Genomic DNA, 12404 nt, shown 5'->3' with positions numbered 1-12404 from the left:
TTATATGTTAAAGTAGACTGACAGGATCCTGAGGATTGGGCTAAGATTGCCTTTTGCCCTTAGCAAAGCATTAACATGAGGAATGTCACTCTGCCTGTTTCAAGGACTTGCAGTGGGCTGTAGGTAGTAAGGAAATTTAATTTTCCTTTTGCCTTTATTTCCCCCATCAATGCAGAGCCATTATCAACACTTCCACATTCATTACAATTGATGAACCTACACTGGCGTATTATCATCACCCGAAGTCCATAGTTTACATTATGGTTCATTCTTAATGTTGTACATTCTTCAGGTTTGAATAAATGTATAATGATATATATTCACCATCATGGTACATACAGAATAGTTTCACTGTCCTAAAAATCCTCTGTACTCCATCTATTCTCCCTCCCTCCCTGCTAACCCCTGGAAATCGCTTATCTGCTTATTGTCTTCATAGTTTTACCTTTTTCAGAATGTTTTGTAGTTAGAATCATACAATATATAGCCTTTTTAGATTGGCTTCTTTCACTAAGTAATACACAGTTAAGATCTCAATGTCTTTTTATGGCTTGATAGCTCAGTTCTTTTTATTGCTGAATAATATCCCTCTGCTCTGATGTACCACCGTTTATCTGTTCACCTACTGAAGGACATCTTGGTTGCTTCCAAGTTTTGGCAATTATGAATAAAGCTGCTATAAACATCTGTGTGCGGGTTTTTGTGTGGATGTAAGTTTTCAAATCTTACAATAAATACCAAGGAGCATAACTGCTGGATCATATGGTAAGTGCTTAGGTTTCAAAAAAAGATGAAGTGAACGAAGCATATTTCCTTTTTTTCCACAGTCTTGGCTGTTACTAATGAAATTCCTAGGTTCTCTGGCCTCTCTACTTAATGAAAATCTTTCTCTGTGTTTAGAAAAAATGTAATAAGCTTCAACCATCTTTGGTAAGAAAACATATCAAGAATGAGAAATGCTATGGATTCACTTTATAATAAAAAACTTGTCTGCAATAGGAAAACTAAAAGTTCACCTTTTTTTGGAGGTGGTATTAACCAAATAATGACATAAATGAAGAATTACATACTGTGAAAAGCTTTATGAAGACAAAGGAGCTATGAGATTCTGTAAGATAGGGACCTGATCTAGTAGCAAAACATGAATTATTTTCCCTCAGCAAAACATAGGGAGGGTTTCAGTGGACCTACCTTACTTTATAAATTATTCATTGTTATATAGAGAGCCTCAGATTTAATTACTTAACATATATGATAAATAGGCAAAACAGTCCAAATTATTCCTTTAGTGCACGTACAGTTTAAATCACAGGAGCTTAATTGCTGTGTCACTCCTACGAGGTTATCCCTGAGTCTTCTTTCCTTCATATCCCACCCATTAGCAAATCATTGGCTAAATTTTCATTCAGACTGTTTCTCCTTTACCCATTGCTATTAGTCTGTACCAAGCTCCATCATCTCTTGCCTGAACTACTACTGCACTAGCCTCCTAACTAATCCTCCCGCTTCTGCCCTAGATCACTCTCTATTCATTCCCTATATGGTAGTCATAGGGGTCTTTTTATTGTGTCATTCTAAAAACTTTCTAGAGATTTCCATCTTACCTAAATGAAAAGACAAAGTCCTACAGCCGCCTTCAAATTTGGTCCTCTCCAGACTTTCCTCCTTGCTACAGCCAGCCACATTCTGCCCCAGGGCCTTTACATAGGCTCTTTCCTCTGCCAGCAATGCTAGCTCCCTCCCTTTAGGGCTCTGTTCAAATGTCACTTGATTAGGGAGGCCTTCCCCCAGGGCACCCCATGTAACACTATGACACCCATGTACTCCCCGCCTCACAGGCACGGCAACACTATCCCATTTTCCTGCTTCTTTTTTAGTTAGCAATATTTAAATAACATAAAAGATTAATTGTCCCATCTTCCCCACTAGGGTATAAACACCATGAGGGCAAGAACCCATGTGTTGGTCCTAGCACAGTGCTTGGCGCACGTGGCATTCAACACTTGTCCAGCGATTGTTTCCCCATCTGCTTCTACGGCCCCAGAGGCATCTGAACGACTTGTCACGAAGCTCCTTTCCTTATGCGCCTTTTGTAATAATTTAGGAAACATTCACAACAGAGTAGGAGACAACATTCAGCCCCCACAATGAGGGGCCTCAAATCTCCCCCCTTGCACCCATGTGTAGAAATAAGCAAAAGAGACGTCAGATGAGCTGCTCTCCGAGGGCCTCAGGGGCTCGACAGTTGTGTGACGCTATCTGGCCAGGCTTGTGAGACTGTCCAATTCAGTCTGAGGGAGAAGCAAGTAGGAAGTTGGAAACCAGTTAGAAGGAATTGAGGGGAACGCGGTCTGTCCTGGTTAAAAACACGTGCTTACGCCTTCACATTTTCTGTGTCTGAAGGCCACCGCTGTTAACCCTTCTCGTCTAGGGAGAGCGCGAAGGGCCAGCCAGGGCCTCCTGAGGCGGCGCCGAAGAATGGCGACCAAAGGACGCAGGTGTCTACCTCAACAAGAGCTCTATCCACGTTTTGGTTGTTAGCCAACTGTGCTCAGCCGAGGGCAGTGTAAATATTCTGCTCAGAAAATGCACTTCAGACTGAACCAACTGTATTAGGGAGTGCTTTAACCCAACTAGGACGTCGTCAACCGGTCACCTCCTGAAAGAACGGACAAGGAGCATCCATCATGGCGGCCGGCGACAGCCCAGCGAAAGGCAACCGAAAGAAAATGGCGCCGGGGCGCGCGGCCAGTGACGGCAAGTCTAGGCTGGCGCGACCAGGGAGCCGGCAGGGCCATCTAGGAGCGCCAGCCAGGGACCCTGAAGACCTGCCTGGGCTTGAGACGCCTGAAGACCCTGACACTTGAAGACTGCAATATGGAGGACAGTTTTTGTGTCTGCAAAGCAACTTGCACAAGGAGGCCTGGATTCCGTCTCGCGTTCGGAACCCGGCAAAATCCTCTATTCTCCAAACAGAATGCGTTACGCTCACTGCGCATCTTCGCAATAGTGGGCCGGGTAACGACGCAAAGAATGTTACGTCGCGCCGGAGGCTCTTCCCCTCACCCCACCCCACGTTCTAGTTCAGGTGGCGCGAGAACTCTACGCCCGCTTCGTACTTTATTTTTCTTCTACGGACTGCAAAATGTACCCGTCTGCGCAACTGACGTAAAGTGCTTCCAAGAATACCCTTAGTACTCCGCCAAGCCCTCGGGCTATTCCAAGACGCTGTTTACGTACCGTCTCCGACGTACGTAGCGTTAAGCTGGAGCAGTCTCAGCGCCGGCCGCCATTTTGTGCAGTCGCTGGGAAGGAAGGAGACGCCTAAACCGCGGCACTGCCGGGTTTGAGCGTAGCCAAACCTACCCACTGTTTTTATAACCCCGATTCTCTGTGTTTTGCTCCCGTCTCCGACGAGAGAGGCGGCGACGGTGGCGTCTGCGACGGGAGACAGCGCGTCGGAGCGAGAGAGCGCCGCGCCTGCCGCCGCCCCAACAGCGGAGGCGCCGCCGCCATCGGTCGTCACCAGACCGGAGCCGCAGGCCCTCCCAAGCCCGGCCATCCGTGCCCCGCTCCCAGATCTCTATCCGTTTGGGACCATGCGCGGAGGCGGCTTTGGGGACCGGGACCGGGATCGTGACCGTGGAGGGTAAGGGGGAGAGGGAAGGCCTCGCGTATGCGTGGGCCGGGGGGAGGGGGGAAGGTTGTTTCTTGAGGAGACCGCAGCCTGCGGCGGAGCGGGAGACCTGGAGCGGACTGCGGTCCTGGGAGCGACGCCCCCGCCTCCGGGAGGCAAGGCGTCCTGGGACATAATAGCGGTTTGGTGCGCGGGCCTGCGGGTGGGCCTGCGCCCCGGAATCACGGGTGACCGGGGGGGGGCGGCCTGGCGACGCCCCAGCCCCTCCTTGCGGACCGCCGTCGTGGCGGAGTGCGGGAGCGGCGCCTGGGCGCCCGGCTTTCGAGCCCGGCCGATTTGGGCAAGTCATTTGATCTCCAGGCCTCGGCGCTCATCTGTAAAACACGAATGTTCTTGCTGAGAAGAGGAGGAGGTCTCCGAGTGCGGCCTGGGAAAATCTTGACGCCAAATGGCTTCCCTTGTGTTATCTGTCGCCAGAAATCGCTCTTAATGGAACTGGAAAACTAGAGACCAAAAGGCTCGTTTCTAGTTTTAAATATATCTTTAAATCCCCTTTGGTCGTATCTCAGATAATTCGAAGGGGGCACATTGGACAGTAAAGCAATGAATTGTTTGCCATCTAAATGAAATTATTTGAGGAGGGAGGGGTTTTGTTTTATTGTTACTATAGGGTTCCTCCCTATATTCCGTTCTTTCCTTCTCCATTGGACTGGGGGGTATTAGTTTCCCCGGCCTGACTAGAAAGTTTTTGGGATAATGCCGCGGTTGAGTTAACAAGATTAAACCTGAAGTCTTCCCAGATACTGAGATTGAAATCTTAACATCAGTTAAAAGAAGAAGTTGCTTAACAGAGTAATCTTCGTTTGTGCTGTTACTTTTTTGTAATAAACGTCTTATATCTGGATAAAAAGTAATGCAACGCCAGTTATTAATATATGTGTGACCTTGTGCAAGATCCTGGACCTTTGTGAGCCTATTTTCTCAACTGAAGATGGACATAATAATTGCCTTTACTTTGTGCATTGTTCCCGGGAATTGAGATACTGTGTGAAATTGTCTCTTTGTAGTAGGTGTTGTTAATGATATTTTCTCCAGACGTTTTTGTCTTTTGTGGTTCAAATACAGAAGTCCCAGACCTTATAGTCACAAGCACTTCAATTATCACTTGAATTACAAAATGAAAGGGATTACTTTGTTTATACCTTGTTAGGAAGGAAAATATTTGATCTTAGTGTTAATTTGGAGGACTAGAAGTGGAATGTTTGCTTAGTGTTTCACAGTACAGCTATATTTAGAAGTGAATTTCAGTGCAACCACTTAAGACAGAGAATTTGACATTACCTAGTAGAAAATGACCCAGTAATTCCTCTCTTAAGCTTTATACCCCAGACACTAAAGCCTAGAGAAATCCTTGTACATGTTCCCCAGCGTTCGTGTATAAAAATATTTATACCAGCACTGTCCGTGACAATATTGGAAACTGCTCATATGTCTGGATAAAGTGTGGGTGTTCATACAGTAGAATACAATACAGCAGTGAAAAGAAAAACCATGCATCAGCATGGATGACTCACAAACAGAGTGAAAAAGCAGGTCGTGGTAAAAGAATACCTATAAGGCTACGTATGACCAGAGGTGGTCGTTATGGGGTTTGTAAACTTGAAATAGGCACAGGGAGCTGCCAAGGTACTCATAATGTTCTGTTTCTTTGCTGTGGGTGTTTGGTTTAATAATTTAACTATATATATGTTTAGCAATAAAAGTATTTGAAAAAGTGAATTACTGATCATACTTTACCCCATATTGACTATAAGATGACATTTTTTTTTGTTCTTTTCAAACAAAATGGCACTTTTTCTTAAGGTCTGTGTCCTAATTCTGCATTTACCATGAAATTTCATTTATGATTTGAATTTTTAACGTTCTTAATGGAATGTTACGGAGCTGAAATGGATTATTATTTTGAAAAGGGAATGAAAGTGAGATCAGTGGATGTGTCCATGTAAAATCCAAAAGTGATGTGCCTTGAACATTTAAACTAGCATGATATTGCATGTTAATATATATATCTTCAGAGCTGCATTTATTGCAAAGCAATCAAAATATTTAATGAACAGTATAGTATGCCAGGGATTAGGATATGTGCATCTTTGAAGGATGGCAGCAGTGTGCTAAAAAAATTCTATAAGAGGCTACACTTAAGTATTGAGGTAAGCTTTAATTATAAAGGTGGAAGATGGCAAATTTTTAAAGAACCCCATGTTTCAAATTATATCTGTAGTCTAGAATGATATGTCTTGGATAAATAGTCAAGGCCATAGGGAGATGGGAAAAACCTCTTCCTTCCTTTGAATACGCCTTAAAAGGAACGTTACTTTCCAGAGTTTGTTTTCTTGTTTAAGGTCTGGGTAGCATTGGAATGCAGGAGCACCATTGAATGAAACAGCACCTTCTAGGAACCACATAAATTATAAAGTAGGCTGACAGTCTCTAAAAATTGGTATTACAATTCTTTGTAAGCCTGACAATCTAAAGACTTAGCTTACCTATTATTTAGATCTGTGATAGTTGCTTCATTTGTAAGGGGGGTTGATCCAGGTGGTCTTTGATTATTCAATATTGAGCTTTGGGCCTGAAGGCAACTTGAAGATGAAGAGGTCATTGATACTGTATCTCCAATATATGTATATATATATCTCTTTGCTTCTGTTTTGATTCCTGATTTATCTTACCAGTTCAGTAGTGTAAATGGAATCCATCAAGTTCTACCTATTGAGTGTAGATACTCTGGTCCCAAGAAAATTTCCCGCCATCCATCTTTCTATGTTTGTATTAAGAGAAAGTCTAGTTGAGTAAGAACTAGAACACTTTGAGTTACAGGAAGTTGAGGCCCTTTAAAGTAATACAGCTACTGGCTGTCAATTATAAAGTGGAACCATCTGCAAGATGATGTTAATGAGTGGGTTAGAGTGGAAAAGGGAATTTAAGTTCAAATTCAAGAGTAAGGAAACGGAATGAAAACATAGTGTAAGTGTATACTACTTGTATACAGAACAATGCCCCATACTTTAATAGGTTGAAATACAGAAATGAGGACCATCTTATAGGAATAGTGATAACATTGCAAGTTCGCCTAGTGGTCATTTGTATTCCAGTTGAACTTGTCTGTTAGGAATGTTAAAGATTGGCTTTAAATCTGTTCGAGTTTTTTAAACCTTAAATAAGGGGTGCCTGGCCGGCTCAGTGGAGCATGTGACTCTTGATCTTGGGGTCGTGAGTTTGAACCCCACATTGGTTATAGATTACTTAAAAGAATGAACTTAAAAGTAAAACCTTAAATAAGATTTACTGGTATTTTTTTGTTAAATTTATAGTTAATAGTTCTGTTTCCCTGGGAACAAAAAGGAGAAAGTAAACGTGGAGATGAAGAGGAAGAAGAGGTCATAAATCAGTTCTGGCTATTCATTAGCATAAACTAAAGGTGGAGAGTAGCCTACTAGTCTTAGAGGGGCCCTAGTACTTTTCCTTAGATTAGCAGACAATAGGAGTGCTTACCACAGTTCTAGATAAAAGGTTCAAGAAGCTTCAAGTATGGGGCAACTTGGCTTGTCGTCTTCTTTTCTTGTCCACAATGTTTCCTTTAATTTAAACTTGCCTTGCCTACATGTCTGAGTATTACACAGGAATAGACTTCGGTTTTATTCAATTCAATATCTCCAGGACCACTTAAAACAGTACCTGGTACAGTAACTGTTGAATGTAGTTATGCTAATTTGTACTGAGTGCTTACTGTGCCAGGTACTTTCTTAAGCACTTCTTCATCTTAGTCTCTGAAGTAAGTGGTAGTATTATGTCTGCATAAGAAACTGGAGTACAGAGAAGTTAAATTGTTCAAAATCATACCGTAAGAGGCAGAATCAAAGTTCAAACCTTTTCAGTGATTCCAGAATCTGTGTTGTAATTCCTATATTTTTCTAAGCATGGGAGTTTTTAATTTTTCACCTATTGTAGTCATACCTGTAACGATATCATGGGATAGTAAAGGAAGTTTTACAAACTTTTTCTCCGTACCTTTGAATAAGAATTTTAAAAAAATTATTGTTTCACAAGAAAATCTTTTGCTTGTTTATATGCCACCTAAGGTATATTGCTTTTTTAATACTAAAAAAACTAAAAATTTTGATGTTTCTAGATTTGGTGCAAGAGGTGGCGGTGGCCTTCCTCCGAAGAAATTTGGTAATCCTGGGGAGCGTTTACGTAAAAAGAAGTGGGATTTGAGTGAGCTCCCCAAGTTTGAGAAGAATTTTTATGTAGAGCATCCAGAAGTGGCAAGGCTGACTCCGGTAAGTTTTGGGGATTGATTGGTTGATTTCCCTTTTTTTCTATACGCAGTAATGACCAAGTTGACGTATTAGGCAGCCTTTACTGCTGTTAGATGTTTTATTCTCATGTGGTATTTCCCTTAGATTCTTATTAAGGCTGCTGGTACTCATAAGAGGAAATAGTTTATTTATATACCTAATCTATTGTTGGTTCTCATTTATTGGCTATGCTTCCCAATTTGTCATGTATGAGATTTTAACTGTATCTGAGGTTCATGTCCTTTCATCTAGAAGTTCGGTTTAAAACATTCGCGGAATGTCCTTCTGTTTGTTTTTTTGACCTCATTGTGATTGTTTTGGACTCTACTCATGAAATGCTTACTCGTTCAAAAAAAAGTGTGATGGAAAGAGCACTTAGTCCCAAGTTCCACTGTTTCTCTGTCTTCCTAGTTCTGACCTTGGGCAAATTACTTTTAATATTTCTGAGTATCTGCTTTCCCATGGGGAAAATGGAACTCTCACACTTGCTTCATTGACTCGCAAAGTTGGGGGGATCCTTACAAATCAGTTCAAGTTGAATGTATATGAAAGCACTATTAGAACTGTTAGACATATTTTCCAGTGTAATTGTGGATTAGATCATTGTTCAGCTTGACTGGAACATAAAGTTTTGCATGTTTAGAGTAACTTACTCATTTTTTTTACTTTGTTTTCTTCCATAGTATGAGGTTGATGAACTACGCCGAAAGAAGGAAATTACAGTGAGAGGGGGAGATGTTTGTCCTAAACCTGTATTTGCCTTCCATCATGCTAACTTCCCACGTAAGTGTTCTTCAAACCAGGTTGTAATTGTTAATTTTTGTTGAATGGTAAATATGGGTAATGGGTTATTTAAAAGTTTTGATTCAGGCTCTGTATTTTGTTGAAGAGGCAGGTAGAAGCCTTTCACAAAGGTGGTAATACATGTAATTTTTTTTTTTTAACTTCAAAGCTGAAAGTAAATGCTGTATTGTTGCATAAGAGATTTTTTATGCTTATCTAGTCTTCATTTTAAAACTGAGTTTTTCATCTTCCCCTAGAAGTTTTGCCTCTTCCTTTTAGAAAACACAACGAAATTGCTTTCTAGCTGGATATAGCTTAACTTGGCAAACGTGTGTGACTAACAGCCTTGTGCCCATGCTCTGTTAGAGACTTTAGGGCAGTGATGTTAAAGTATTGAAGGGAACGGTAGGTAGGTAGCTAAGGCAACAGTCCTGAGAGGTAGAAGTCAGCAGGTCAGAGATTGAGTAACTAAAAAAAGAAACAGCATTTCTCTTGGAGAGATACGAAGCTGGGTGTATCTTTCCTTTGTTGAGTTGAACAGTTTCGTAGAGTTCTTTTGGCTTTGTCCTTAGTTTTACCTAAAAGCACCGACATCGCTTCCCTTACAGAATATGTAATGGATGTGTTGATGGATCAGCACTTTACAGAACCAACTCCGATTCAGTGCCAGGGATTTCCTTTGGCTCTCAGTGGCCGAGATATGGTGGGCATTGCTCAGACTGGGTCTGGGAAGACACTGGCGGTACGTACCAGCAAGGGAATGTTAATGTGTGGTAACTTATTTTGCTATTCTGATTATCCTGTTAATCCTTAATTCTTAAAAAATTCTAATTCAGCTAGTTAGGTAATATTTCAGCTTTTTCTTAGCTACGAGAAATGTGTGCGAGTATTTTGTGTTCAAGCTTACGTTACACGTAATGTGTGACAGTTGTGAGTTCTGTTTTCACTTTTGTGGTTAGACATTATCAATTAACTGTGATAATTTAGAATAATGGCTTAGTTTTGGAATAAGACTGTTGTTCTTCCTCCCCCCCAGTATTTGCTCCCTGCGATTGTCCATATTAACCACCAGCCGTACTTGGAAAGGGGAGATGGCCCAATTGTAAGTGTGTTTATAATTCTAAAAATACCCACAATTTAATGATAACTGTGTTCCAGGCAGTGTGCTTTGCTTGTGTTTTCAGATTTCATTCTCAGACCTACCCTCCATATCTGGTAGTGATGTTATCCCCATCTTACTGATAAAATTTTGACATAGTGCTATTAAATGACTAGTTCAAAGTCGTACAGCTGTTAAATGGCTGAGTTTGAATTTGAACCAGTCTTACTCTTAACCACTGTGTGTACTGCCTTTATATTACTTCATATTACTGCATTTATACACTTCTGAATTGCTCGATGATGCTGTGAGGGATAAGGAAGTGTGAAATGATGTCCCTGCCATCTGTATGTAAGTCAGATTTAGGATGTGTATTCTTTGTGATTAAGTAATACTTCTATAAATGTTTATAAAGCAGTATGGTTTTCTGGTTTAATTATTTTCACTTACACTACTTTCTGTAAAATGTGTGTAGTGGTTATGAAACATTTTTAATAATTCTTAACCTGTTTTTTTTTTAAAGATTTTATTTATGTATTTATTTTTGATAATAAAAAATGGTTGCATTTATTTTGTTTTTTTAATATTTTTTATTATGTTAGTCACCATACAGTACATCCCTGGTTTCTGATGTAAAGTTCGATGATTCATTAGTTGCATATAACACCCAGTGCACCTGCAATACGTGCCCTCCTTACTACCCATCATCAGCCTATCCCATTCCCCCACCCCCCTCCCCTCTGAAGCCCTCAGTTTGTTTCTCAGAGCCCATAGTCTCTCATGCTTCACTCCCCCCTCTGATTACCCCCCCTTCTTTATCCCTTTCTTCTCCTACCAATCTCACCTGTTTTTTAAAAATTAAGGGGTGCTTGGGGCGCCTGGGTGGCACAGCGGTTAAGCGTCTGCCTTCGGCTCAGGGCGTGATCCCGGCGTTATGGGATCGAGCCCCACATCAGGCTCCTCCGCTATGAGCCTGCTTCTTCCTCTCCCACTCCCCCTGCTTGTGTTCCCTCTCTCGCTGGCTGTCTCTATCTCTGTCGAATAAATAAATAAAATCTTTAAAAAAAAAAAAATTAAGGGGTGCCTGACTGGCTCAGTAGAGTATGCAGCTCTTGAGCTCAGTGAGTTGGAGCCCCATAATGGGTGTAGAGATTACTTAAAAATAAAATCTTAAAAAAAAATGAGCTTTTTTTTTACAAATAGGTACATTATTACAGTGTCCCAAAATACTCACAAAAAGAATAATACATTACTTTGCAATATGAAATACATTCCATATGGCTAGTAGAATAAGCTTATTATTGTTAGCTAATATCTCATGGATCTGTACACAGAACAGGTTGCAGTTGTTAACAGTGTATGTTAACCTATTTCAAAGAGTTTTAATCTTGTGTTATTTTGATTTTGTGTAAGTCATTGTTTTTGCCAAATGTGTCTGGCTGAAAGCTTAAACTAGAAGTCAGAAAAGTGTCTGCTTTGCTATTACCTTATTCATCTGGTTTTTTTCCTAATATTTAATCCATGGTTAAAGCCACTTAATCATTTTGTGAGGATCGTTTAGTTAAAACTAGGTAGTATAATCTGTAAATCCACTTAAATAGTACACAGACTATAATGAATCCTATATCAAAAGTAAACCATCTCACGTGCTAAATATCTGTTTTTTTCCAGGGCACTGTCTTAAACTCTCTGCCTTCCCCACCCCCTCACATAATTTTAAAGTACCAGATTAGACAATAGAAAAAGAATTTAGGTAACCTTTCTTGTTTTTTTTCTTTTTTAACTTGGGATAGGTGTCTTAAACATGTGTGTTTATTTCAGTGTCTAGTTCTGGCTCCTACCAGAGAGCTTGCCCAGCAAGTACAGCAGGTAGCTGATGACTATGGCAAATGTTCTAGATTGAAGAGTACTTGCATTTATGGAGGTGCTCCTAAAGGTCCTCAGATTCGAGACTTGGAGAGAGGTAATTAAAATTAAAAAAGCATGTAAGAATTAATGTTTTTCTCATTTTACCAATTTTTATGAATGAATTTGGAGAGGAAACTAGTGGGTTCTTGTTGGAAAAAAATGAGTGTTTCAGTGCCTTAGAAATTCTCAGGTATGGTTAAACTGCTATTAAGAGAATGTTTAACATAGTAGAGACTTAAACTTTGTGGCGATCTGATGATTATGCATAAATCTACGTCATGCTTTTCCAAGTATTGTGTTAAAATTTAGCTAGTGCTCTGCAGTATCGAATGCAACCACCAGAGCTGGTGCTGCTTAGTTTGCTGAGGCTTGGACAGTGTATATAAAGAATTCTTAATGGGCTACATCTTTGGTTTTGTTCTACAGGTGTTGAGATCTGTATAGCTACTCCTGGGCGCCTGATAGATTTCCTGGAGTCAGGAAAGACAAATCTTCGCCGATGTACTTACCTTGTATTGGATGAGGCTGACAGGATGCTTGATATGGGCTTTGAGCCTCAGATCCGTAAAATTGTGGACCAAATCAGGGTGTGTAAAACTGATGACACCCTGTCTTT

General features: G+C 40.9%; 1 protein-coding gene across 2 annotated transcripts in view; it reads left to right on the top strand.

Moving 5' to 3' along the window:
- Positions 1-3291: 3291 nt before the first annotated feature.
- DDX17 (DEAD-box helicase 17) overlaps positions 3292-12404 on the top strand; it is a 20012-nt gene continuing 10899 nt past the window's right edge. For both annotated transcript variants that reach the window (XM_019794470.2, XM_019794469.2), the window contains exons 1-7: positions 3292-3649; positions 7830-7980; positions 8682-8781; positions 9390-9523; positions 9818-9883; positions 11702-11843; positions 12215-12375. In XM_019794470.2, coding sequence (XP_019650029.1) covers positions 3600-3649; positions 7830-7980; positions 8682-8781; positions 9390-9523; positions 9818-9883; positions 11702-11843; positions 12215-12375 — 804 coding nt within the window. In that variant the 5' untranslated portion in view covers positions 3292-3599. The remainder of the gene's footprint in view (positions 3650-7829; positions 7981-8681; positions 8782-9389; positions 9524-9817; positions 9884-11701; positions 11844-12214; positions 12376-12404) is intronic.

Source organism: Ailuropoda melanoleuca, chromosome 15 (genome assembly GCF_002007445.2).
Source record: "Ailuropoda melanoleuca isolate Jingjing chromosome 15, ASM200744v2, whole genome shotgun sequence".
Classification (NCBI taxonomy): Eukaryota; Metazoa; Chordata; class Mammalia; order Carnivora; family Ursidae; genus Ailuropoda; species Ailuropoda melanoleuca.
This window is presented reverse-complemented; position numbering and strand designations above follow the sequence as displayed.